This window comes from Anolis carolinensis, chromosome 2, assembly GCF_035594765.1.
Source record: "Anolis carolinensis isolate JA03-04 chromosome 2, rAnoCar3.1.pri, whole genome shotgun sequence".
NCBI classification, from domain to species: domain Eukaryota; kingdom Metazoa; phylum Chordata; class Lepidosauria; order Squamata; family Dactyloidae; genus Anolis; species Anolis carolinensis.
Window position 1 is genome coordinate 300,664,201 of NC_085842.1, and position 26,663 is coordinate 300,690,863.

Here is a 26,663-nt window from a genome sequence, read left to right on the forward strand (position 1 = left end):
CATTGCAAGGTACTACAAGAGTAAAGTTGTTCTAAACTGTTCTCTCACCATTTGTCAGGAGGAAAAGAATAGTGATTTTTCCATTCATAGAATGGAAACTAGGATCTCTAACACATAATTACCATTCCATATGCAAAGGCTTGTGTGGGCAGTGGTTTCTTCAAGGGAACAGGCTGTCCAGATTTCTGTCCTCCCCCCTCAACTCTATTATAAATGAAGCACTTACCTTTTCTTCTCTTACTTCCCACATCCTAGCATTCACTTGTTGTTCTGCAGACATTGCCTTGAGATGAGAAATGAAACTTGTTAATGGACTTCAATTTCTGTATATCTCCTTCAAGTCTGTGTTCTTTTTGATAGGATTGCGTGGGACCCACATGCAGCATGCCTATGACTTCTATAAGCCTGATATGGTATCTGAGTATCCTGTTGTTGATGGGAAACTATCCATACAATGCTACCTCAGTGCATTGGATCGCTGCTACTCTGTGTATCGCAAGAAGATCCGTACTCAGTGGCAAAAAGGTGTGTCTTCCTAGAAAATACTGTTGCAGAACTGAGAACTTTCTTGTTTATATTCTAAGACTTTTCTATTGCTTAATGGGCAGTAATAGTCACATGCATTTGCCAGTGCTTTTCACAAGACTATATACTTTATTTTATTTAGGAGAGCAGAATAACTTTCATTAACACTCTATAACACATTTTTCAGTTCTCCATACCTGCAGTATGGAGTTATACTGAATCTGCTCAATGATGATGGGGTTGTTTTTAAAGAGGGTGAATTTTAAAAGAATTAATGAGTCATGAGAATGAGGATGTTCTTACAACAGGTTTGAGGGGTTTATTTTAATGTTTTATACATTCTCTGGGCTTTTGAAATAAACTTAGGAGAGAATGGTTGAGAGAAGGAAGCAGTATGTCAGAAGAGACTGTGGCATGTGACAATATGGATATAGTAGCAAATGACTTGATGGCTTGTGCCATACTAAAAATAATTACAATGGCAAATAAAAGGATAAAAGAGTTAGGAGGAATCGAAACATTAACTGGTAAGCAGTTAATTGATCTGAACTCAAAACTAAAAGATCTACCCTCCTTACAGATTTAAAGTAAAAGGAATCTGTTGCAGAAGTAAAAGTACACAGAAATATGAGAAAGGTTTGTGCATTGGAAATTTTCCAGTCAGTATCAGTTGTGACCAGTATGTCTGCATATTAGGTATTAAAATAGTCTACATATTTTCACAAATAATGAATTATTAAGATCTAGTTTTTCTAAATGTGTGTTTAATGTGCCGTTTTAGGCAGCATATCATCAATGTCTTTTTCTTTTTTCCTAGAGGGAACTGACAAAGACTTCAATCTGAATGACTTTGGCTTTATGATCTTTCACTCTCCATACTGCAAACTTGTACAGAAATCTGTAGCTCGCCTGTTGCTTAATGACTTTCTTATTGACCAGACACATATAAATGAAAATGGTATCTACAATGGACTTGAAGCTTTTGGGTAAGATTAATAAATACCAGGCTTAAATTAAAGAGACACAATGAAATTGAGAAATAGGAAGTGCTGCTTAACATCAACAAGCAGTTGATAGTTCTGTTCTGTTGATAAGCTCATATGATTTTTTCTTTGGTTTTTCCTTTTATACTTAAAAAAAAACTTGAGATACTTTCTACATGAAGCCGTTGGGAGAGATCATTCGGAGTTTCGGGGTCCGGTGTCATCTGTACGCAGATGATGTCCAGCTCTGTCACTCCTTCCCACCTGTCACTAAGGAGGCTGTCCAGGTCCTGAACCGGTGTCTGGCCGCTGTGTCGGACTGGATGAGGGCTAACAAATTGAAACTGAATCCAGACAAGACAGAGGTCCTTCTGGTCAGTCGCAGGGCTGAACGGGGAATAGGGTTACAGCCTGTGTTGGACGGGGTCGCACTCCCCCTGAAGACACAGGTTCGCAGTCTGGGGGTTCTCTTGGACTCATCGCTGAGCCTGGAGCCTCAGGTTTTAGCGGTGGCCAGGAGAGCCTTCGCACAACTCCGCCTTGTACGCCAGCTGCGCCCGTTCCTTGGGAGGTCTGACTTGGCCACGGTGGTCCACGCTCTGGTTACAGCTCGTTTGGATTACTGCAACGCGCTCTACGTGGGGCTGCCTTTGAAGACGGCCCGGAAGCTCCAGCTAGTACAACGGGCGGCAGCCAGATTAATAACTGGGGCGGCTTACAGGGAGCGTACTACCCCCCTGCTAAGCCAGCTCCACTGGCTGCCAATATGCTACCGAGCCCAATTCAAAGTGCTGGTTTTGACCTACAAAGCCCTAAACGGTTCTGGTCCAATTTACCTGTCCGAATGCATCTCCTCCTATGAGCCCACGAGAACCTTAAGATCATCCAGGGAGGCCCTGCTCTCGATCCCACCGGCCTCACAAGCACGGCTGGTGGGGACGAGAGACAGGGCCTTCTCGGTGGCGGCCCCTCGGCTGTGGAACTCCCTCCCCAGTGACATCCGGCAGGCTCCATCCCTTTTCGGGTTCAGGAAGAAGCTGAAGACCTGGCTATGCGCGCAAGCGTTTAATGAATGAACTCAGTTAGCATTGACATGGATCGGATTAAGGCTTTTGCACAAGGTCTGATGGATGATTGGTATATATATTTGGTGTTGCATTGTTTTAAATTTTTATATATTGTATTTTATTATGTTATTTAATTATTTTAACTGTTTTATTCTTATTTTATTGTATTATGATGTACTGGTAGTGATCCTACCAGTTGTGTAAGCCGCCCTGAGTCCCCTCGGGGAGAAGGGCGGGGTAGAAATATTGGAAATAAATAAAATAAATAAATAAATAAAATACTTTTAAAGATTTATCCTTTGCAAAAAGTGTATTGGAAAACTGGGAAAATATTACACAGGTTTTCCCCAGAATTATCACAATTATAGTGTTGTTAATAAGGGATAGCTGACTTGTAATATTATTTTAAGTGTATCTCAAAATAATATGTGCCATCTGCCTGGGGTATTTTGATTGTGCTTTTCATGCTTGACAGGGTGTTGGACTATATAGCCCATGTGGTCTTGTCCAACTCTATGCTTTTATCTGCACAATAGGCTGAGGTAGGAATGAGAATTTTACTCATTCATGCAGATACATTTTTTCCTATCTTTTTGCACTTGAATACAACATGGAAGTCCTTAGTTAACTTTGGTTTCTTGTTTTCTCTCAAATAGAATAATATAGTTAAATACCCGAGTACAAACCAGGCTCTTAAAACATCTTGAGGTTGTGTTGTCAAGTATTGGAATCAAAATATTAGCCTGCAGAATTTGTGGACAGAAAATGTTTTATCCTTGTTTATGTGATTAATTAGCCTTGTCAAATTAAAGTACTGTAACTAAAGGAAGGGAACTTTCTTTTCTTGGGTAGCATAATCTAGATACAGTACCTTTAAAAGAATCCAGAAATGTAAGATATTACATAGAAGAGAGAGTAGATGTCTGTTGCTCATTGTCTACATGTCTTACCATTCTCTTACTGTAAAAAAACCAATAAATTCAATATTTCTCATTTTCAGAGATGTAAAACTAGAGGATACATACTTTGATCGAGATGTGGAGAAAGCTTTTATGAAGGCCAGTGCTGAGCTCTTCAACCAAAAAACAAAAGCTTCCTTGCTTGTTTCTAATCAAAATGGAAATATGTACACACCTTCAGTCTATGGCTGCCTTGCTTCTCTCCTAGCTCAGTAAGTGAAACTGGCAATAGCCTTGTAAAAACAGTCTGTTTGATTTGGGTGCCAGATTTAATTTGAGCCATAGTTTAGTCCTGTATCTTCCTTCTGAATTAGTCATAAGCAGAGAGAGGGCTTTCCCTCTCCCGTCAGGGACTAACACTCATTCTTCTTTGTGGTCTCTGTGACTCTCATGTATTGGTTTTGTCTGCATTTGTGCAGCCTATCTTTGGAAGCTTATAGACTTAAGTGTCTTTACGTGGTAGTCTCACCTCTCACTGTGCACTTCGTATTTTTAACTATTTGAAATTTTCATGAAAGATGATGTATAGAATCGTAGATTTTGCATACAAACTATCTAAATGGTAAATACTGAAGCATCACAGAGAACACCTGCTACAAGTGATGAATAGCAGTGATCAGTGCTGACTTACAATTGTAGTTACGTTTTCTCAAACACATATCACGAAAAGCCACTTGTTTTCTGTGAATGCTTTGCCTAGTTTATACATAGACTATCCAGACTTTTATCTGCTTCTTATTTCAAGACATAAAAAACCATGTGGGCACTCCAGCATGGCATGGGAAGAACTTGTAGATACTGGTTCTCAACTTGTGGCAAGTTCAGTCGGTTGGGCTCACTCTAATATGCAAGATGAGATTTTTGACACTTTACCACAACATTTGTATTCCCTTCAGCATTTTAAACCCTACTTTCTGTACTAAAAGGCATTCAACACATTTAAGCATTTGTGGGGCGTGCTCCTGAAAAGAGATGAGGCTTCTATAACCATTTTATTCCATGGTTTTCTAAATGCGATACTTGAAGAAGAAATCAAAGTACAGGACAGAAGTGCCATTTGCCATTGCAAGAAGTCAAATTCTCACAGGAAAGTTATTTTTGGGAGAGAAATTGGAGAATAGCAGGTTCTCAACCTGGAGTCCCCAGATGTTTTTGGCCTACAGCTCCCAGAAATCCCAAGCAGTTTATCAACTGTTAGGATTTCTGGGAGTTGTAGGCCAAAAACATCTGGGAACCTCAGGTTGAGAACCACTACTCTAGGCCTTCAAGCTCTGTGGTTATGCTCTTAAAGCTACATTTGAGAAGGTAACCATTAGACCAAAGCAACAAAAGTTATTATTTCCAATGTATTAAGTGGGAGAGACAGGAAAGGGAATTGTGGGAGCTAAATAGATGTTTCTGTAGGCTGAAAGAAAGAACCCCTCCCTAGGTTACCGGTGGGGATGAAGAGAGAGTCCATGTCATGGACCTCTGTGAGCTGTAAGAGAGAATCCATAAATGTTTGGCATATGGGTGCTCCACAAGTTCCCTGAGCATTTATACATGGACCTCAGAGAAGATGTCCCAAACTGCTAATAAGCGGATCATGGAGGAAATCCTCCCATGCTCTTGAATAAGGCAAGCCTCCTTATTATTTCTGTGTGGGTCGCAGTGGAGAATCCCAAAGGGCTTATATGCGGGCCACAGGTTGTCCATTCCCAGGTGTATAGCTTCTGTGGATAAATGTCACCACAAAGTCAACTGTGCACATTTAGGATTTGTAGCTGAAAAAAAGAGTCGGTAATGCCAATAATTTCAGCTTGAGACATAATAATTTCTAAAATCTTGTTTGACTGGAGATGGCTAGATCTGTATTGTGAAATAAAAAGAAGGGGAAGGGCCTTCAGGCAGTGCAGACTAAGATCAGCTCATTACTTAAAGCAGCTGCCATTGATGATGAAAAACAAATGAAAAGAGAACATTCTGTGTGCCTTAATTCATCTAATAGGATGAGTTATTGGATGGTGCTGACCCAGCACCATCCAAGACAGCCAAAGAAGACCTTAAGATCATGATGGGAGGGAGGGGGAGGGGCTAGTAGGGTGTATCTAGATCAGGGGTCCCCAAACTAAGGCCCGCGGGCCACATGAGGCCCCCTGAGGCCATCTATCCGGCCCGCGGCCTACCCTGGGCGGGAGGGAGGAACAGCCAAGAGGAGGAAGGCTGCTGCTGCTACTGTACTGCTTCTTCTTAAGCTGTGCTGCTTCTACTGGCTTGGCAGCAGGCGAGCAGAGGAGGGACTTTAGGACCTGCTCGCTCTCCTCCTTTTCCTCGCCTTCCTTCCTCTTCTCCCGAAGCAGCCTCCACCATCGCTTTGGAAGAGAAGGCAGGAGAGGAATAGGAATAGGAGGACAACGACGAGCGGGCCCTCCTCTGCCCGCCGCTTTGGAAGATGAGGAAGAAAGGAGAGGAAAAGGAGAACGGCGAGTGGGCCCCTAAAGTCCCTCCCCCGCCCGCTGCTTCAGTCATCAAGACAAACATTGTTTTGAAGGCTTTCATGGCTGGGATCACTGGGCTGCTGTGAGTTTTCCGGGCTGTCTGGCCATGCTCCAGAAGCATTCTGACCTGACATTTCACCCACATCTATGGCAGGCATCCTCAGAGGCTCTGAGGATGCCTGCCATAGATGTGGGCGAAATGTCAGGGGAGAATGCTTCTGGAGCATAGCCAGACAGGCTGTAAAACTCACAACAACCTTTCTTAACAATCACTAAAAGCCTTCCAATTCAAGAAGAACACAGAATTTCAACCCATATCAGACAGGAATCAACTAGGGGCATTTAGCATGTCAAAAATTGCTATAAAGTAATTTAAAATTGGTTGTATAACATAATTATACAATTCTCCTCCCACACTGCAATAGATTAAGAGGAAATTAAAAGTTGAAAATTAATATAAAAACTGCAAGGGAAAATAGGATAAAACAAAATAATATGAAATCAAACTTTTGGGGGAAAGCCACAAAAGCCACAGGCGTCTTTCCCAGACTGGGTTAAACAAAGCTGCTTCTAGTAAGTCAACCCAGGAAATGCAGTATATTGACACAGTGGAGGTGTCCAGGCAAAGGTGATCAACATGGGAAATGGTTATAAACCAAACTATAGATCCCAGTGTTTCATAGGATGGAACCAAGGCAGGTAAAGTGACATCACTCTGCTATAATTACGCAATGCATTTAGCCACTAAGGGCCCTTCCACACAGCCATGTGACCCACAATATCAAGGCAGATAATCCACAATATCTGCTTTGAACTGGGTTATCTGGGTCCACACTGGCATATAACCCAGTTCAAAGCAAATAATGTGGGATTTTATACAGCTGTGTGGAAGAGGCCTAAGTCACCTTTCTTCACATATTACAGGCCCTTCCACACAGCCCTATATCCCAAAACATCAAGGCAGAAAATCCCACAATATCTGCTTTGAACTGGGTTATCTGGGTCCACACTGGCATATAACCCAGTTCAAAGCAAATAATGTGGGATTTTATACAGCTGTGTGGAAGGGGCCTAAGTCACCTTTCTTCACATATTACAGGCCCTTCCACACAGCCCTATATCCCAAAACATCAAGGCAGAAAATCCCACAATATCTGCTTTGAACTGGGTTATCTGAGTCCACACTCAGATAATGTGGGATTTTCTGCCTTGATATTCTGGGATATAGGGCTGTGTGGAAGGGGCCTCTGAAAAAAAGAGAAATACTGAGTTGAGCTTTATCATACATTTAAAATACTATTATTAGTATTTTTTTGTTGTTGCTGCTGCTGCTGTTGTAATAGTAGTCATACAGCAGTATTCCTAAAGGAAACACATTGCTAAATTTCTTTGAAGCTGTGAGGTCTGTTGGAAACTAGGCAAGGAAGGTTTATATATCTGTGGAAGGTCCAGGGTGGGAGAAAAAAAACTCTTCTCTGTTAAAGGCCAATGTGAATGTTTCAATTGACCACCTTGATTAATATTGAAAAGCCTTGCAGCTTCAAGGCCTGGCTGATTCCTGCCTGGGGGATCAAATATGGAACTGGACATTGACCATCTTATTAGCCAAAAGCAGGCTCATGAGACAGGTGTAGTGTGCATATACATTTGTTCGTAGTTTTTTAAAAAACTGTAGTCCGGCCCTCCAACAGTCTGAGGGACAGTAAACTGGCCCCCAGTTTAAAAAGTTTGGGGACCCCTGATCTAGATGCTGTTTTAAGTTTTAATATATCAATGGTTTTAAATTGTGTTTATATGTTTATTGTTTCTATTATTTTATGTTTTTTTATTTTCTTTGTATAATGAGGCATTGAATTTTTGCCTAAATGTATATTGTATGCCGCTCTGAGTCCCCTACGGGGTGAGAAGAGCGGGATAGAAATGAAGATGAAGATGATGTTGCCTGGAGCAAACTTAATTTTACATAAAAATATTAGGAATCAGACCTAACGTTCAATCTTCCTTAATGTACCTGTTACTCACATCTTGCCCTCTGGCCTCCAGGTACTCTCCTCAACAGTTGGCAGGTCAGAGAATTGGAGTTTTCTCTTATGGTTCAGGATTTGCTGCTACCCTGTACTCAATCAAGGTCAGCCAAGACGCAACTCCTGGTGAGTAAAATCCTTGACAATAAAGACACAATCATTGTTTGGTAGTTATGGAATCACAGGTTCGATGTTGTTTAATATCTTTTGGGACTCCATACAAGTCAAAGTAATAGAGAGTTTTGATTGAACTCATTCATGGCCTTTTCTTTGATTCTGTGTAGTATCACAGAATTCAGCATTCTGAAAATCATGGTTTTCTAGAGTATCTGGGTAGTATAGCTACTAAGTTAGAGATATGAATGTGCATGAGCATATGATATTTCCTAACAGTCATGATGGAGTGGCTGAGTAAGACTTGCATAGATCAGAATGTAGGACACTTAGCTCCTTCCTGCTTTGTGTAGTAAGAATAATTAGAATAATTTTTATTCCCCTCTGATGGTTGTTGTTTCTTCCTTCTCACAACATTGAACCTATATAGCTCTATGAGTACTGTCCCACAGTACATAATATTTTTTCATTCAAAATCAATCAGAGAAATGCTAACCGAAAAGAATGCAGTCATGCACCTTTTTCTGTGTTTCTGTAATAACCTGTGATTTTAATCTGTGGAAAAAGGGATTGCCCAAGATATGGAAATACCAGCTTTTACAACTGTAATCCTTAGTTGCATCATGGATCCAAATGTCTCATTAGGTCACTTTATTTGTCCTTGAATTCACAACTTTAAAGTGTCAATTTAGTAATACTGTCTTTTGGGCAAAATCTGAATAATAGACATATAAACTGTTTAAGAGTGGGGAGCATATGCTTTTCCAGTTCTTATTTAGATAGGATTCTCAGCATCCCTGGCTATTAACTGGAGCCGATGGGACTTTGAGTGCAATATCTGGAAAAGCACAGATTTTCCATGTAATGGCCATGTTAAGACTAATGTTATGTAGGGTGGTTCAATGACCAGTGCCAGCCCACACATCAAAGAAATAAACATGGGTACAGTTATGATCGTGGTCCTTGAGACATGAGGGAGGGGAAAATTGATAATCTCCCGAAACCTTTATAATTTGCTGTCAAGTGAGTTGTGCATTAATTTCATATCTTTGCTGAAGTACAGTATTGGTTGTAATGGAGGTTTTGGTTTTGTTGTAATGTTGAATGTAGCATTGTGCAATGTTTGTGCTGATGTAGTTAATTTAGCTTTATGGTGGGACGAGGAAATCAATATGTTGTCTTGCTTACTTTTAATTTCCAATTGTCTAATCATTGTTTCAGCATAATATTAAGTATGGTTTCTAAAAATTACTGTTTTGTACTGCAGGTTCTTCCCTGGATAAAATAACAGCAAGCTTGTCTGATTTGAAAGCAAGGCTTGATTCAAGGAAACGTATCCCTCCGGAGGTATTTGCAGAAAACATGATGCTTAGACAAGAGACTCATCATTTAGGTGAGTGGTGGCAGCGCCATGACAATTGTTATGAGGTGGATTCAGTCTGTCATTCTTAGAGTGTGAGTCCCTTCAAGTAACCTGTTGACCCCGGTAATTTCATAGGGTTTTCTAAGGAAAGGGAGATTTGTCAGTTCCTTCTTCTGAAATATAGCCTATAGTACCTGAAATTTTTTGACACTCTCTCATCCAAGTAATAAGCAGGGTTACTGCTTAGCTTTCAAGATGACACAGGATTTGATTCATTTAAGGTATTTAGATAGATCCACTGAAATCAGTGAGACTTCAGTTAGGCATTACAAAGTTTGACTTTGGGGTCAAGCCACTGTTTGAAATGGAGTTAATTTTTTTTACAATGAATACAGAAATGAAATCTGTTAAGCAACAAGAAATGGTAAATCTTATGCAGAATATAAATTTGGTATTTTGGCTCTCGCCTTCAACTGAATGGCTTCCCATGAGACCTGAACATCTTTGTTGTTGGCTGCGTTCAAGCCATTTCCAAACTTATACTAATCCCAAGGTGAAGCTGTCATAGGGTCCGCTTGGCAAGATTTCCTCTGCCAAAGGTCCCTCATTGGATTTTCATAGCTGAGCTTCTTTGCTTGATGTATAAAGACAAAAATTGAAAGTATGAGAATATTAGGCTTCTAATTGTTGCACTTCTGTAATTATGCAATGAGATGTGTGTCCCTACCATTGGGAGAATAGCTAGCAGAGGAATAAATGAGACTCCACATTACTTTGAAGACATGACTTTCTTCCCTTTCCTGTGCTTCATTGTGATACCAGTCGTTTTGGAGTACGGTAACATTTTCTAAAAACAATCAGATCTTCAAAAACAATTTGGTATGTCAGGACAAATATATAAGGAGCTTGTGATAATAATAGGTATCAACTCTTTCTTTCTGGCTTTTCTCTTTCTTATAGCTAATTATATCCCAAAATGTTCTGTGGATGATCTCTACGAGGGAACTTGGTATTTGGTACGAGTGGATGAGAAACACAGGAGAACATACGCCCGTCGCCCGATCCTGGGCGACGGGCCATTGGAAGCAGGTGTGGACGTTGTTCACATGGGCCTTGCCCATGAGGTAAGTGTCATACCTATTCCCCTTTGTGATACCCAGGGCCAATACACCCATAGAAGGGCTGCTCTTAATTTCATTATAAGACACTGAGAACAGAATGTCAAATGACACACACTATTTTTACTTCATACAGAGAAATATGTGAGCTTCACACTTGTATAGAATCAGTGCTATATATTTAATTAAAGCTGGGGTGTGCATGGGGGAGAGGATTGAACATTATCTGTAAGAGAATGAATACATTTTTTATGTGTCCCCAGCTCCTTAATCACGATCTCCTGTTCCCTATGTGTGAATCAGACCCATGGAAAAGTTGATCCTTTTCTAACCTTTCCTTTTTTATTTTTCTTTGTCACAAAAATAAATTGCAGACTATTAAGCGCATGTAGTGGAGTATGTCTATATTTGCTCTTCCAGTAAGTTACTTTTCAGCAAACCTTACCAAATCATACAAATCTCTCTTTTCCTGATCTTATATAACATGGGCATTCCTTCATTTCTGCAATTCTTTCTGCTTTTGCACTGTGCCCAACACTCACGGACTCACATGCACAGTGTCTTCTAAAATTGATTAACCAAAAGTCATTCTTTTACATTAACCTCTTATATCAGTCCTACATCTGAAATCACATAAGTAACAACAATTTTGTTCTAATCTATTCAACTGCTAGGAAAACATGCATTAAGCAAGGAATATTTTCTTTAGTAAAAGTATTTTCTCTATAAATCCAGTTTAGCTTTGTGGTGTCATATACTGTCTATAATTGTAATAGACTGGCCTCCACTATGTTTGGAAAACATCATGGTACCTCTTTACTTCCATGTTCCCAAATTGAAAACATGCCCAGTTGCTTTTTGCTTACTGCAGTTAAAAGATACTGAAATCAATATTGTTTAGTGTCATTAATATACTGTAAATCCGGGACATAGATGATAATAGTATTTCTTACCCGCTATTTTGATTTTTCTTTATTCACTAATTTGTCAATTTCGGATAATTATCCATTTGTAACCTAGAAAATTGGGGGGGGGGGGGGGTGGGAGTCAAACCTGAACAATTTGAAAGAAAAAAATGTGTGTAGTCTGACAAGCTTTGAACAATTACTCAGATGTAAATTGTGGAAATCTCTAGAAGTATTCATGCTTTCTTCAGTTATGAATACTTCCTGAAGTTTGATTAGGGTAATTCATTCACTGATTTTAATGGAAAATTGTCTGGGCTAAGAAATTAATACTGAGGTATTGTTCCCTCATACCTAACTTTTGTTTTAAGAACTGGGAACAATTAAAATTGATGTACCTTTTAATGTGTTCTGATCTGTGGCTTTACTTTTCTTCTCTCAGCACATCCCCAGCCCTGCTAAGAAAGTACCCAGAATTCCTGGAAAAGCAGATTCAGAAGCAGTTGCTGTTTCCCTTTCCAATGGAGAGCATTGACACCTCTGTGAGGTGGAAGTTGAAAACATTAGGGGAGAGGTGGGGATGTACACAGAATTAAATATTACTCACCTTTTGCTGTACAGTACTGCTTAATTAGAGCATGAGAAACTGTTATTCTTGAGGCTCTGTCTTTTGATGCGGTTTGTTGACATGTCGTTTCATAACACTAAAAGTGCTTGTGCTTCCTGGAACTTACTGCAAGAGTGCTTTCTGGGAAAAGTAGTTTGTTTATAAACAATCATGGTTCAGAACTAGGTACTTTTTTCCTTCCCCTAAACCTCATTTTAACAAAGATCTCTGCAAATTTTGTAACATTATTGTTCAGCAAAGAAGACTTCTTTTTCATGCTAATATTGAAAGAAATTGATGTGACCTAAAGCCATCAGTGTCTGTCAGTCTTCAAAGTTAGGGTCCTATGTGCCTTAACAATCTAAGCACCCTGTCTCTTAAATATAGACTTAATTCTATCCCTCAAAAGCCCATAGGTTTGGGGAAGGTGCAGTTGATTTGCTTTTCAAGGTGCTATTAACGGGAAAATTATTTTCCAGTTGGTATTACTAGTTCAAACGTAGCCGGAAAAAGTGGGGGTCGGTGACAATTGACAATTGGGATTTTAGTTGTGTCTATACCTTAAGAACTACTTTCCTTACCATTCCTCAATAACATAAAGACCATTTTGCAGTACTAGCAAAACTAAAGGAGACTGCCCCTACTCCTGGAGTGCAAGGCTACCCAGGAGCAGGTTTTGCATACTCCGCTTTCAAGGAACTTTTCAAGGATCATTTCTGGAATATTTTGCTCCTGAAGTCTTCTTTCATGTTTGTGCTGGACAGTACAACAATAACAGGAGTTGCTTTGATCTGATGTATATGTAGCATCCTATTTCAAGTTGATTTGAAATTCTATTTCTGCTTATGTATGAATACTGGAAGGCCATCAACTTTCAAAGCACTCGCTTTAAAACAGTCATGTACAGATTGGAGCCCCATTAGTTCAGGGCAGTCGTCTAGCTCTATTTGGACTCATTTGATAAAACCACCTTGGTAGGTTGCCTGCTTACCTAAGGCATTAAAAACGGAAGGTGTTACCTGAATACCCACTCAACATGATACGTGGCTTGTGTTCTTCATTTATTTGCAAGTTGTTCCCTTCAATTGGCTTCCACAAACCTGCTTCAGAGCGAATACTTTTTGACTATTGCAATTATGCTTTAGCCATTTTAAGCCTGTGTATAGACTCTCTTGAGGAGAGTCCACTGACTGTTGGATGGTCCTAGATGAACTGGAATTAAAAGCAAAAAAAGCTCTTGGCTTGTAAAATACAATGCATTGACACCAAACTCACACTCTGCCCTACTTTTATTTTGCTTTAAAAAACTGAAAAAGCTTTGTCTGAAAAAAAATAATTGCAAGAATTGGTACCCATTATGCTAGGTTACAAAACACAGGGTTTGATGTTCAGTAGTTTGTTTTTTTAAGAGTAAGTGACTAATGTTTCACAGTTTCTGCATCAGTTCATGTTGGACATGCTTTGACTTAACTTGAATTGATAAACAAATGGTCTCAGTGCTGTGGCTATGTATGACAAGATGATTGGAGGACAAGCCTCATGTCTGTCCACACGATGGAAGCATATCAAGTCCATTGCAGGCAATGGACAGGGCAAGAACCATTGCACAAAAATGTAACCTTTATAAACCTCAGTATGATGAGGCAGTTGCCTTGTAAAATAAACGTTGAGCTGTTTGAACTACTTACGTTTGTGTTCTCTTGCTTTGCATCATCATCAGCCTGACCATGAGGAATTTGCAACAATCCATCTAGGTGACAGAATTAATTCACAGACGAGTCATTGTTGCCCATCTCTGTGTTCAAGTCTGCAACCGCTGGAATTGGTCTTAAGATTTCTCAGTGAGATTTTTTCCTTTCCTGCTCTGTATTACGTAAGCAAGCTACATAACATATAGACAAACTAGATAGTGCCAAAGTCATTGGGAGAACCTGGGAAATACAAAACATACCCATTACATGTCTAGAACTTCAAACCAAGCCTATCTGATAGGCATGTACAATTCAGTATCTCTAAAGCCAAAGATAAATGTGCTAGATAGCATAGCTAACTGCTGGGTTGAATCTGAAGGGGAATAAAACTGAAACCTGGAATGTGAGACATGTATTTGACTTTGAAGTAAATCTTGAACATGGGTATGCTGCATCACTACCGCATGCAGTATTTTTATAGATAGATAGATAAACTGGTCACTGCAGAACTTGTTTACATAGAAAATTGGAGCAGGGGACCTTCTTTCCTCATCGCAAGTACTAGACAAAGGAGGTTGGGATCACAATGGGATCAAGTGTTCGGGTCTTGATCCAATTCACATGCAGTAGCTGCTTGTTTGCCATCTCCAGCTGCTAAATTTCCATTCCTAGCTCTCCATCAACTTTGCTTAATGGATAGCGACTTACAGTCCAATAGCATCTGGAAGTCTGCAATATTTCCATCTCATTTTAAGTATGTCTAAAGTTAACTACCCGAGAAACTCTAGTTTGTTGGAAGTTATAACATCACAAGGAAAGAAATCACTTACATATAATGTCTTTCTGTTCAGTTCTAGTACACACAAATGAATAACCACCAGAATCCTGTTCGGGCCTCACACTTAGCAGTTTACTTGAAACAGATCGAGCATTTCAACACTTGACATACCTAGAAATTCAATCCAGACTCAGCAGAAGTGATTAAAAATGTATCACTGGCAATTATGATTCTAAACTTCTTAATACAAAAGCAACTCCCAATTAGATTACTGAAAATACCTAACTACCTTGAGAACAAAAGCTGTTGTGATTGAAACTGATATAACAGTCCATTGTGTGGACATTCAGGCACTTTTCTGAATTCTGCATAGCAGTGGCAGAGGCAAAAGTCTTCTCAAGAGGATTCCCCTCTTCAGTCATACAACACGCCTATGTTAACATTACCTTTGCTGCCATCTCTTATAGTGACACAGTCATATAGTCATGGAGCTGGAAGAGATCACAAGGCCCATTCAATCCAACCCCCCTACCATGCAATACACAATCAAAGCACTTCCAATAGATGGTCATCCAACCTTGATTTAAAAACATCCAGAGATGGAGACCACCATACTCCAAGGCAGCATGTTCCACTGCAAAACAGCTCTTACCCTCAGGATATTTAGATGGAAGCTAATAGGGTCTTTGTCTTAGGGCTACAATCATCTGTGCACTTTCCCAGGAGTAGGTCCCATTGAATTCAATGGGATTAATGTCTGAGAAAATAAGCATAGGCTTGCACATCTTTGCAGCAAGGTAATAAATTATTAAAATGAATTTTTAAAAACAAGTTCCATTGGCCACTAGTGTTTTGGTGATTTTTCTCTCTGCGAGAAGAATTAAACATGAGAAGTCTTTTAAGTCTTATCTTTTAAAAAAAATTTATTTCAAAATTACAAAAAATCCTAAGGGCAAGAGTTGAGACAAACTGAATGGACCAGGCCAGTCGCATAATTTATAAAATCAAACAGAGTTTTGATGAGTGTTTTAGGCCCTGATAGGTAGGGTGCGCCTTCTTTGACTCTTCCTCTTTGGGTTCCGGTTGGCTGATGATAGGCACAGCCTCTATGGCCCATTTCTTCTGAACCCTGTGCAATATAATTCTGTAGATCCCAGTTATCGAACTGTGAGTGTTTCTTCCACGGTTATTCTGAAAATGCTCCTCAGTGATTCCCAAATTGATCAGGACTTTTTTCACTTCGGCCTCTTCCTGTCTTAGCGTTCCGCTTTCTGACAAGTATTTTGGGTCCAGCTTGAATGGTTCCAAGGGCTTTGGGTATTGCACTCCTTTCATCCATTCGCTGCTCATGATGTACTCAATGGAGTAGCGTTCGGACGGGACTGACTGAAGGACTCCTCGAATCAGTTTCTGGCAAGGTTCGGAAAGGAATGAGGGTAAGATATACATCCCTTCGAGAATGCACTTCTTCAATTTGGCCACTGTGTCTGCTCGAAAGGGCATGACTCCGGTTGTCATAAAATAGAGGAGAATTCCTAGCGCCCAGATGTCCACATAAACCCCAATGTAGCTCTCGTCCCTGAAAAGTTCTGGAGCGGCGTAAGGAGGGGAGCCACAGAAAGTGTTCAGGGTTTCCTCTTTTTTACTTATCGTGCTGAATCCAAAATCTCCCACTTTCACACAGGTGTTACTGGTATAAAACACATTTTCGGCTTTCAGATCCCGGTGAATTATGTTGTTGTCATGCTGCAGAGCAAAATAAAACGAGGGGAAAAAAACAAGACCTTAGATGGCTCCTGCTTTGTCTCCTTGCAGTGCTTAGTTCAGGGGTCCTCAAACTTTTTAAGTGGAGGGCCGGTTCATGGTCCCTCAGATTGTTGAGGGGCCGAATTATCATTTGGAAAAAAAAAACCAACAACAAATTCCTATGCACACTGCACATATCTTATTTGTAGTGCAACCCCCCCCCCCCCCAAACAACAACTATTTATTTATTTGCTACATTTATACCCCGTCCTTTCTCACCCCGAAGGGGACTCAGAGCGGCTTACAAGTTGTATGTACATACAATATATTATATTATTAGCATAGTACCATATTAGCATTATATATTAATATATTGTACTATACCACTATACCGTAATATTACATTTAATATATAATATATAATTACTATTATTATATTGCATTATTATTGTTAGCCGCCCTGAGTCCTTTATTGGGTGAGAAGGGCGGGGTAGAAATACTGTAACATATAAATAAATAAATAAATAAATATTATATTGTATTACATTATAATATTATTATCAATATTATATGTATACACAATATGTTATATTATTACCATATAATTCATTTACAATATTTCATTTACAATATTGGTAAATGAAAGAACAATATAATATTTAAAAATAAAAATAATTTTAACCAACATACTGTAAACTTATCAGGATTTCAGTGGGAAGTGTGGGCCTGCTTCTGGCCAATGAGATAATCAAGTAGGATTGTTGTTGTTGTGTGCCTTCAAGTTATTTCAGACTTTGGGCAAGCCTAAGTCTAAAACTAAGAGCGGGGGCCAGGTAAATGGCCTTGGAGGGCCGCATCCGGCCCCCGGGCCTTAGTTTGGGGACCCCTGGCTTAGTTCTTAGGCAAAGAGATGCTAATGACCTGTTTTTAATTACAACCCCAGTTATACTGAATGCTAATATCGCTTGGAAGGAACTGTTGACAACCTCATGCTAAAAATGTAAGTGCAACAGAGAAAGCTAGTCCTCCATACTTTTTTAAAATAATTTTTGTTAATTGTGTTAATGGACTACAACATCCAGTATCCCTCACCACTGGCTAGGTTGATGGGAATTTCAGTCCAACAATACCTGGAAAGCTTAAAGACATGCAGAGACAAATGCCAATGGATAGACTTTTTTTTCGTGTCAGGAGCAACCGGAGTTGTTTCTGGAGTGAGAGAATTGGCCATCTGCAAGAACGTTGCCCAGGGGACGCCTGGATGTTTTTGATGTTTTACCATCCTTGTGGGAGGCTTCTCTCATGTCCCTGCATCGAGCTGGAGCTGATAGAGGGAGCTCATCCGCGCTCTCCCCGGGTGGGATTCGAACCTGGCAGCCTTCAGGTCAGCAACCCAACCTTCAAGTCACGAGGCTTTTATCCCCTAGGCCACTGGAGGCTCCTAATGGATAGACTAACTTACCATGTGTTTTACAGCAGACAAAATCTGGGAGAAGATGTGCTTGCTCTCTGCTTCTGACAACTTTCCTTCCATGCTGATCTTAGCAAACAGTTCCCCTCCACTGGCATATTCCATCACCAGGTGCAGTTTCGAGAGCGTCTCCATGACCTCATAAAGCCGGATGATGTTGGGGTGGTATAACTTCTCCATGCTGGATATCTCCTGGGAGAGGAGCCGCTGTGTCTTCTTGTCCAATTTGGTTTTATCCAAGATCTTGATAGCTACTTTTTCTGGAAATAAAATTGTTACTTGTTAATAAATACAAGCAATATAATGCTTAAGAGAGAAAATAACATGCATTTCCTTACCATACAAATGATGCATCTAGTTCCATAATATCTATCCTCAGTATCAAGCTACTTTCTAAAATAGTATTTTAATAAATGTTTACTGGTTTTAATACTATATATTGTTCTTTGGTTATGGCATTCAGAGCAAAATCCACCTCCATGATAATGTCAAGAAAAGGGCATTTTCCATCCTTGCAAAAATACAGTAGTGAAAATGTGTCATTTTCCCGATACTGGACTACAACTCCCATTATCCATCGCCATTGGCCCTGATGTCTAGTTGCAGCTTAGCAATAGCTACAGGGCAACACATTCTACAGTCCTGTCTTGAAATATGCTGTCAATGATATAGCTGGACCTCAGAAGTTATTTTAAAAGGAGGGATTATATCCATCCCCTAAGAAGGAAAAAAAGGATTAATGCATTGGGACTGGCAGTGTTTAGAGGTCTCTGGCTTGAAGCATTCTGTATTAAAGATGACTTCAGATTTAGGGCTCTCTTTTGAATAATACTGTAGTCTAGTACATAATGTTATAAGGGAATGGATATGCAATCCTAAACTCCCCTGGGAGAAAGACTCAGTCAACTCAATGGGCCTACCAAATTGCTCTGAGTAGAATTATAGATTCATAGACTCATAGAATCCTAGAATTGGAAGAGACCTCATGGGCCATCCAGTCCAACCCCCTGCCAAGAAGCAGGAAAATCACATTGATAGCACTCCCGACAGATGGCCACCCAGCCTCTGGTTAAAAACCTCCAAAGAAGGAGCCTCCACCACACTCCGGGGCAGAGAGTTCCACTGCTGAACAGCTCTCACAGTTAGGAAGTTCTTCCTAATGTTCAGGTGGATTCTCCTTTCCTGAAGTTTGAAGCCATTGTTCCACGTCCTAGTCTCCAGGGCAGCAGAAAACAAGCCTCCTCCCTCCTCCCTATGACTTCCCCTCACTTATTTATACATGGCCATCATGTCTCCTCATGTACTTCAAATACATTCCAACTGTTGCAAACAGAAGGAATTGCAGCTCATTAATGATAAACCACCAGTCTCACCGGTAAATAATGATGCAAAATAAAAACCCAGAAGATTTTAAAAATTATTAAAATACTTTTGAGGCAGTTTGGGGAAAACTTCAAAGGTGGTGCTACAGGCATATTTTTAATTGCAACAGTATTTATTAGGAAGCAGGATTCTGAAGATATTTCAAGTCTAGACAAAATCCTTTATAACAGTGATTCTAAACCTGAGGTTTGGGGACCTCTGGGGGTCCGCGATGTCATCACAGGGGATTTGCGAAGGATTAAATTATTAACTATTATTAGTGTTGATACTATTATTTTAAATTTGTATTTTGGATTATAATAATAGGAGTGTGTGCATTAACAGATTAACGTATATCCCATTCTCTCTAAATTTGAAGGACCTTTATCAGAAAGGAACCCCGGTGGTGAAGTGTATTAAAGCACTCTGCTGCTGAACTTGCAGACTGAAAGGTCCCAGGTTCAAATCCCGGGAGCGGAGTGAGTGCCCACTGTTGCTCCAGCTCCTGCCAACCTAGCAGTTCGAAAACATGCAAATGTGAGTAGATCAATAGGTACCACTCCGGCGGGAAGGTAACGGCACTCCATGCAGTCATGCCGGCCACATGACCTTGGAGGTGTCTATGGACAACGCCGGCTCTTCAGCTTAGAAATGGAGATGAGCACCAACCCCCAGAGTCAGACATGACTAGACTTAATGTCAGGGGAAACCTTTATCTTTACCTTATCAGAAAATTGAAATAACAACAGGAAGTGAGAGAAATCTACTCCTCGGAAAGGAAATTCCTGGAAGAGTTATCATGGCAAAAAGGTGTCTCAACTGAAGCTTTATCACCAATCCTAATTTATTTTTCAAAATCCAGTTATCACAGGGACAGAAAGTACGGTGAAATCTTCTGAACAGGGGCACAGACAGCAAAACAAATATCACATGGGGTGTTAATCCTTTCCTATGTTATCCAAAGTGCATATATTGAGAGTTATTTTTTACTATCTGAAATCTCACAGAATGCTTTCACCTGGAGAGCTCAAAACACGGCTAATCACCGCACTGCTTAGAAATCCAGACCTAGAATCTTCTTCATTACTCCAGTTTGTACGTGGCTCTTAATGAGACATGCCGCATTTGGTAGGCACTGAACAGACTGCCCTCTGGCACCACGAGATGCAGAGCCAACCTTAAGTAATGGAGCCACAAAGTAGAGTCCACAACATGCGAGTGTGGAGAAGAGCAAACCACAGACCACTTATTCCAATGCAGCCTGAGCCCTGCCACATGCACCATGGAGGACCTTCTTACAGCAACACCAGAGGCACTCCAAGTGGCCAGCTAATGGTCAAAGGACATTTAGTATAATGCCAAGTTTTTAACTTTGTGTTTTAAAAATACATTACAACTGTATCCTCAGTTTGCTTATGACACGATAAATAAATAAATAAATAAATAAATACTACAGTTTGCTTTGTACAATGTATTTTGAGATGTTGAGGAGAGGAGATTAAGTCATCCTCAAAAAGCAGCCTGGTTTGAGAAGGGAAGGTTGCATCATCTCTGTCATCAGACTAGCAAAGCCTAATGTCTGATGTAACCATCTGAAACAAAGCTCAGAGATGGCACGACAGGTTTCACCGAGAAAGGTGCTTACGTATTATGTGTGTGACGGCAAACAGCTCTTGCATGCACCTTTATGTGGCATAGGCATGGTTTTCAGATTCAACAACAGCAAAAATAAACACCAAGAAGTTCTAAGGAGCACAGAGAATTGTATTCTAATCCTTTGAAACATGATGGATCCGTGCTCCATGCTGATCCTTCCAACCCTTTTGATCTTGTCACTCATCTTGCCCCCCCCCCTCAAGATCCCACTCTGGATCAGGTACTGGGGTCTCCAGGTTATCCTTATGCGGGCCAGTGAAGATGTTGTTCAATGGGTTCACTGTAATATGTATGTCCTGATGCTATCGAAACTTAACACGAACGGACAGGCCCAGTCATAAAAAAGAACAAAATAAACATTTACCCAATTGGATCATACATAATCATGCAATTAGATCACACACATTAGCACCTGAACTATGTAATCATCCACAGGTACTCAACATCTTATTCAGCTCCTCTCCCCAAGTGTCCCACTCCTGAATTGTCAATGGCTTTCATGGCCAAAATCATCTTGACAAAATGCAGGCTTCTGACTTTAGCACTGTCATTTCCCCCTCTGCTACTATAAGATATTTAACTCCTTTGCCCAATGAAGAAGCCAGGTGAGTTTCAGAATATTTGCTTTGTGTATTCTATGCATTTTTCGGTAGGCCCTATAAAAGTATCACTGTTTTACGGGAAATGATATTCAGTGTCAGGCAACATAATGTGATAAACCATGGGGCAGAAAATTCAGAAGAAGATTACAATCTGGGATAGCAAATGGAGGCAAGGAGTTCAGCTATGCAAAAGGAAATGAAGACCAGGATGTTTCTATTGATGGAAGTAGTTCCACCAGCAGAACTGGTAAGGAATTGGGAATTGCTTCTTCCACTGACTCCAAAACCTTCTCAAGAGGGCTGAAAAACCATCTAGAGCCAATAGTGATCAGTATACAGCAAGGAACTGAGAAGAAAGCTCCATTGTGCTGGCCTTCAGCTTTGACAATGGACATAAGCCATATACTCTACCAAACAGGACTAAATACCTTGTTTGATCTCGACCAAACCCTTCCCAGTCCTGCAGCTACTGATGCTCAAACTTGGCATATATATGGCACCTCCCTGGTTCTAGGAGACATGTTCAGATAGGCTACAATTTTCATTTAGACCAATCTGCATTTCTGAGGATTAGAAGCAGAGATTTACAAAAGCTCCAGGGCCTAATTTAACCCTCTTGCATGGACATCTAGCATGCTTGTGCAGCAGATAAATCCACAATTGGCAACCTGACAACATAAGTCTTTCTTGGATAGACTGTAGCAAAGGGAGGGACAGAACCTTACCTGTACTAGCAAGATATTCTCATATTTTGGAAGGTGTCTGTTCAGCAGGTATTAATATGTGGTGATGAATCACATGGAGAAATGTTCTTGGGCTGCAGCCCAATGGTGAGAGAAAACTACAGTCCAAATAAACCTGGAGGGCCAGTTTGTCCATGTTTGACTTATGTTAATGAAATGCCTGATAACCTGAAAAATTCCAGTCCAATTGTGTTGAGTCACTTGTAAGTCACATTTTGCTTCCTGAGGCAAACGTTAGGATACTTAATTCAATCACAAAACATAACCAAACTTGTATTTCAGAACTGGGCAAAGCATGGTTCATGTGTTTCCTTGCAGCTCCACAAAAGTTCTCTGTCTCATAAATTGGGGGCCTGAAGAACATGGACCAAAACATGCTACATACTCACTATCTTTGGGGAACAATTTTGTGGGGAAAGGACAATAACCTCTACTGTTTTGGAGAGCATCGGGTTAGCCTAGGTAATGCACAATGGAGGGCATGTGGCACCTCCCACATACAATAAACTCTAGTATTTCACAAGTGAAAATGGGACACAAATGAGCAAGCAACCCAAGAATGTGATTAAGATGGAGAAGATATTAACGAGAAACAACACACAAGCTAGGAGAAGCTGAAGCAACTTGTTTTTGCCTGAGGCTCCCGGGAAGAGGAAGATTATGCCCACTCTTTCTTCTCTGGCTTGTCAATATCTTTTTTAAATTGCAGTGGCCATTTACATGGGGAAAAGATAACACTTTTTTGGATGGCAGCCGGTTAGCCTAGAGGACACCCAGAAGAGACCATGTGGCAGCTACTGTGCAATATTTCACAAATGGGCAAGCACTATCAGAATGCGATTAAGATGGAAAATACAACCCTCTTACTATGTTAACTGAGTGTAAACCCTTTCTGTACTGTAGTACTTCAAAGTCAGTTTGAAGTCAACTTAAGTAAGCTGAGAACAAAAGGAAGAGGAAGAGAGAAACAATGACATTTTAAAAACAATTGAAAAAGTGGAGTGGAGAGGACTAATTGGACTAAATGGGCTGTATGGCCATGCTTCTGGAACACGCTTCTGGAATGCTTCTGGAACATGACTATACAGTCTGGAAAACTCACAGCAACCCAGTGATTCCAGCCATGAAAGCCTTCGACAACAAATTGGAATTGTCCTTGTTGAGTCAGGATAGTTGAATGAGCTATGTTTGTACACAGACATAAATGTAAAAAAAAAAAGGTAAAGGTTTTCCCCTGACATTAAGTCTAGACATGTCTGATTCTGGGAGTTGGTGCTCATCTCTATTTCTAATCTGAAGGTTGTCCGTAGACACCTCCAAGGTCACATGGTTGGCATGACTGTATGGAGCACCGTTACATTTATAGATCAACTGGCTTGGGGACCCGGCGATGCCCGGGTCATTTGAGAATGGTATTATTTGTCTTTTAATGTTATGGATTCTGTTTGGAGTGGGTGAACTACAATTCCCAGAATCATGTGGTGCAGTACTCTGTGGATGGGGGTGAACTACTGCAATTTCCAGATTCCCAGGGTAATTGTCCCGAAATATCTATCGGTATTCACAGCAGGCAATATTCAGTCTGTGTGCCAAGTCTTGATTCGTCATTGGCTGGGTAGAGTGGTCTTTGGATGGAGGTGAACTACAACTCCCAAAATCAAGGCCCCTTCCCACAAATACCTGGAGTATGTTCAGTAGGTCATGAGGCTTCTCTGTGTGAAGTGTGCTCCTAGTGCATTGTCAGTGGGGGTCAGTGTTTATCTGGTTGCAGGTGAACTATAACTCCCTTTTCCCCAAACTTGTCCAATATGTTGTATTGGTTATGGGGGCTCTGTGTGCCAAGTGTGATGCTCATTCATTGCAGGTGAACTATAAATCCTAGTACCTACTACTCCTGAACTTCCAGTCCAGTTCCCCTCCAAACCAACCAGTAGTCAAATCGGGGCATATCGGGTCTGCATAGTAAGTTTGGCCAAGAGCCATCATTATTTGAGTTCATAGTGTTTTGGGTGTAGGTGAACTACAACTCCTGTATATTCCCCAGTAGGAGTGACAGTGCTCTGACTTGATGCAGGGTGAACTACAACTTCCACCATGTGGAGTCAATCCCTAAACTCCTCCAGTAAGTTTAGTTGCAGGTCAGTTCTGCTCTGTTTGTTATGCAGAGAGATTAGAAAGGAAAGGGCAGTGGGCGGGGCCATGCAAATTCCACAGCAATGGAGAACCCTGGGATGCCTGCCTGTGGTGGAAGAAAAAGCAAAATCGAGGATGAAATGGTCCCCAAACGAAAGCATTCCTTGGGTGGTGGGATGTAATGTTTGGGAAGGACATTGGCAGGGGCTGGGCTGTATGTTCATGGCGCTCGGTGTAACCGCAATGTCAGTGGAAAAGAGTGACTTGGCTAGATTTTTAACCCTGGGAAGTATAGCCTGTTTGTGGAGGCTGGAGGCTGGAGGCTGTCTGTGTGAGCAGACATCCATGCCATATACACACATATGGGTTTTTGCTTTTATTATGGATTTAGATTTAGATTTAGATTAGATTAGAATTAGATTAGATTCAATTTGATTAGATAGGTACCCCTTCTGTGGGAAGGTAAGTTCACTCAATAAAAAAACCCAACTAATTTGAGATGTGATGCTGGATAAGAGTTCTATGAATATTGTGGACTGCTAAAAAAGACAAATAAATAGGTCCTCTAGGAAATCAGGCCTGAACTCTCCCTAGAAGCCAACACAATTAAACTGAGACTGTTGTACTTTGGACATCTCATGAGAAGAGATAATTCACTATAAAAGACATTGATGCTTGGCAAAGTGGAGGGTAGTAGGACAAGAGGAAGACCACATTCCAGATAGTCTTAGGTCAAGGAAGCCATGGCCTTGAGTCTGCAAGACCTGAGTAAGACTATTGAAAATAGAGTGACTTGAGGTCTCTCATTCATAGGGTTGCCATAAGTCGAAGTCAACCTGAAGGCAGTAAACAACAAGGCTTGGCGTGGAGTTGCACCTGGAAAGCCTGTACCACAGAGGTTACAGTATCATCCAGTAGCAGAGCACATGAGTAATCTACTGAAGGTTCAGGTTCAATTCCTGCTACTCTCATTTTTTTAGAGAAAGAAACCCATCCTCGGCTCGAATCAGTGGACAACCACCATTAGTCTGAATAGACATCTGATTACAGAAACTAATGATCTGACCCAGTACAATGTGTGCTTCAGACATTCAAACAGGGGAATTAATGTATCAAGAAGCAACAATCATTCTTACATTTAGCAATCTGGAGAAAATGCATGCAGCTACAGGCTGGCAGAACAAAAGTACATCAAGTGTTGCTAAAAAAAATTATGTCTGAAACAACCTGTCCTATCGATTTCAAAACGACTTAATCACAACCAGTTTTCTCTTGATTCAAGGCAAAATGCTGTTGACCCTTTCTTAGAAGTTTGATACTTGCCAGTCTGAATTTGAGGTAAAGTACATAAAGAACGTGGAGAAGGGTCCCTGAAGAAATGAGATCTGCCAAGGAGCTAATCACTTTCCCCCCAGATCTGCAGTTGCTCAATAGCACTAGTGGTGATTGACTGTTTCAAGATATTACCTAGGACTCTTTCACATGTCACAATTTTAGTGACAAGATGATAATTTGTCTTCACTGGTTCCATCTGATGAAATTTTGATATCCACAGATCAAGGTGTGGTATTTAAAATTCTCAGAGAGCTCTAATGCCTCTCCAAATTACGAACTCCAGAATTGCATAGGATTCAGCCATGTCGGTTAAAGTGCAATGCATGTTGTAACAATGTAGTACGCAAGGATCCCTGGAATGTCTTTGAGACACAGAGCAAAAGGCGTGTGACATAACTGAGTGTGGAGTAATAATTCTGGAAATATGGAAGAAGAATATGCTCTATGACCTTGGCACTTGGCAATGATTTGGCACTGGGACAGAGGAGAGGACTTAAAAGTGGGGAAGAGGGGAGTGTGGCCCATGTACTACGTTCAGACTCCTTAAAATAGTTCTAGGACCACAATGGATTTACACCCCACAAATTTGGGGGACTCAAAAAATGTGGGGACCCTAACACATTACCACTGAGGGGGCATTTTTGTCTTCCTCAATCTTTTCTGTCTCCATAGGGTTTTTTCCAGACTCCAAAAAGGAATGCTTCCAAAAAAGGAATGAAAGGTGACTAATGTAAGCCCTTCAATCCCTGGAAGAAGTTGACCTTGGTTTAGAAGGAAATAAGGAGACCTGTCTTTGCAATGTATGAAGACACCAAACATGCTTTCTCAGGAATACATTGTTTGTAGTGAGGCTCACTACTACCAAGCAAGTGGAAATCATAGAAAAGTTCCCTTTTTGGACTACAGTTCTCAGAATGCTCAAACTATCATGGTTGCTGACCATGAGATCTAGTGGATTCTGAGATCCATTTTTAAAATGATTCCAAATTCTGAGTGGGTAGGCA

General features: G+C 40.6%; 2 protein-coding genes across 11 annotated transcripts in view; one reads left to right on the forward strand and one right to left on the reverse strand.

Moving 5' to 3' along the window:
• Positions 1-13,825, forward strand: part of hmgcs1 (3-hydroxy-3-methylglutaryl-CoA synthase 1) — a 32,437-nt gene extending 18,612 nt beyond the window's left edge. For 3 of the 4 annotated variants that reach the window (XM_062972431.1, XM_008102827.3, XM_008102826.3), the window contains exons 4-10: positions 361-525; positions 1,343-1,511; positions 3,576-3,746; positions 8,055-8,161; positions 9,417-9,542; positions 10,473-10,636; positions 11,978-13,825. In XM_062972431.1, the coding sequence (XP_062828501.1) occupies positions 361-525; positions 1,343-1,511; positions 3,576-3,746; positions 8,055-8,161; positions 9,417-9,542; positions 10,473-10,636; positions 11,978-12,070 (995 nt within the window). In that variant the 3' untranslated portion in view covers positions 12,071-13,825. Of the gene's footprint in view, positions 1-360; positions 526-1,342; positions 1,512-3,575; positions 3,747-8,054; positions 8,162-9,416; positions 9,543-10,472; positions 10,637-11,004; positions 11,050-11,977 lie in introns of all 4 variants that reach the window. The other variant, XM_008102825.3, reaches the window with a different exon arrangement.
• A 1,691-nt stretch (positions 13,826-15,516) lies between these two features.
• nim1k (NIM1 serine/threonine protein kinase) overlaps positions 15,517-26,663 on the reverse strand; it is a 39,608-nt gene continuing 28,461 nt past the window's right edge. For all 7 annotated transcript variants that reach the window (XM_062972433.1, XM_062972436.1, XM_062972434.1 and 4 more), the window contains 2 exons: positions 17,820-18,088; positions 15,517-16,357 (listed from right to left, as the gene is read on the reverse strand). In XM_062972433.1, coding sequence (XP_062828503.1) covers positions 15,608-16,357; positions 17,820-18,088 — 1,019 coding nt within the window. In that variant the 3' untranslated portion in view covers positions 15,517-15,607. The remainder of the gene's footprint in view (positions 16,358-17,819; positions 18,089-26,663) is intronic.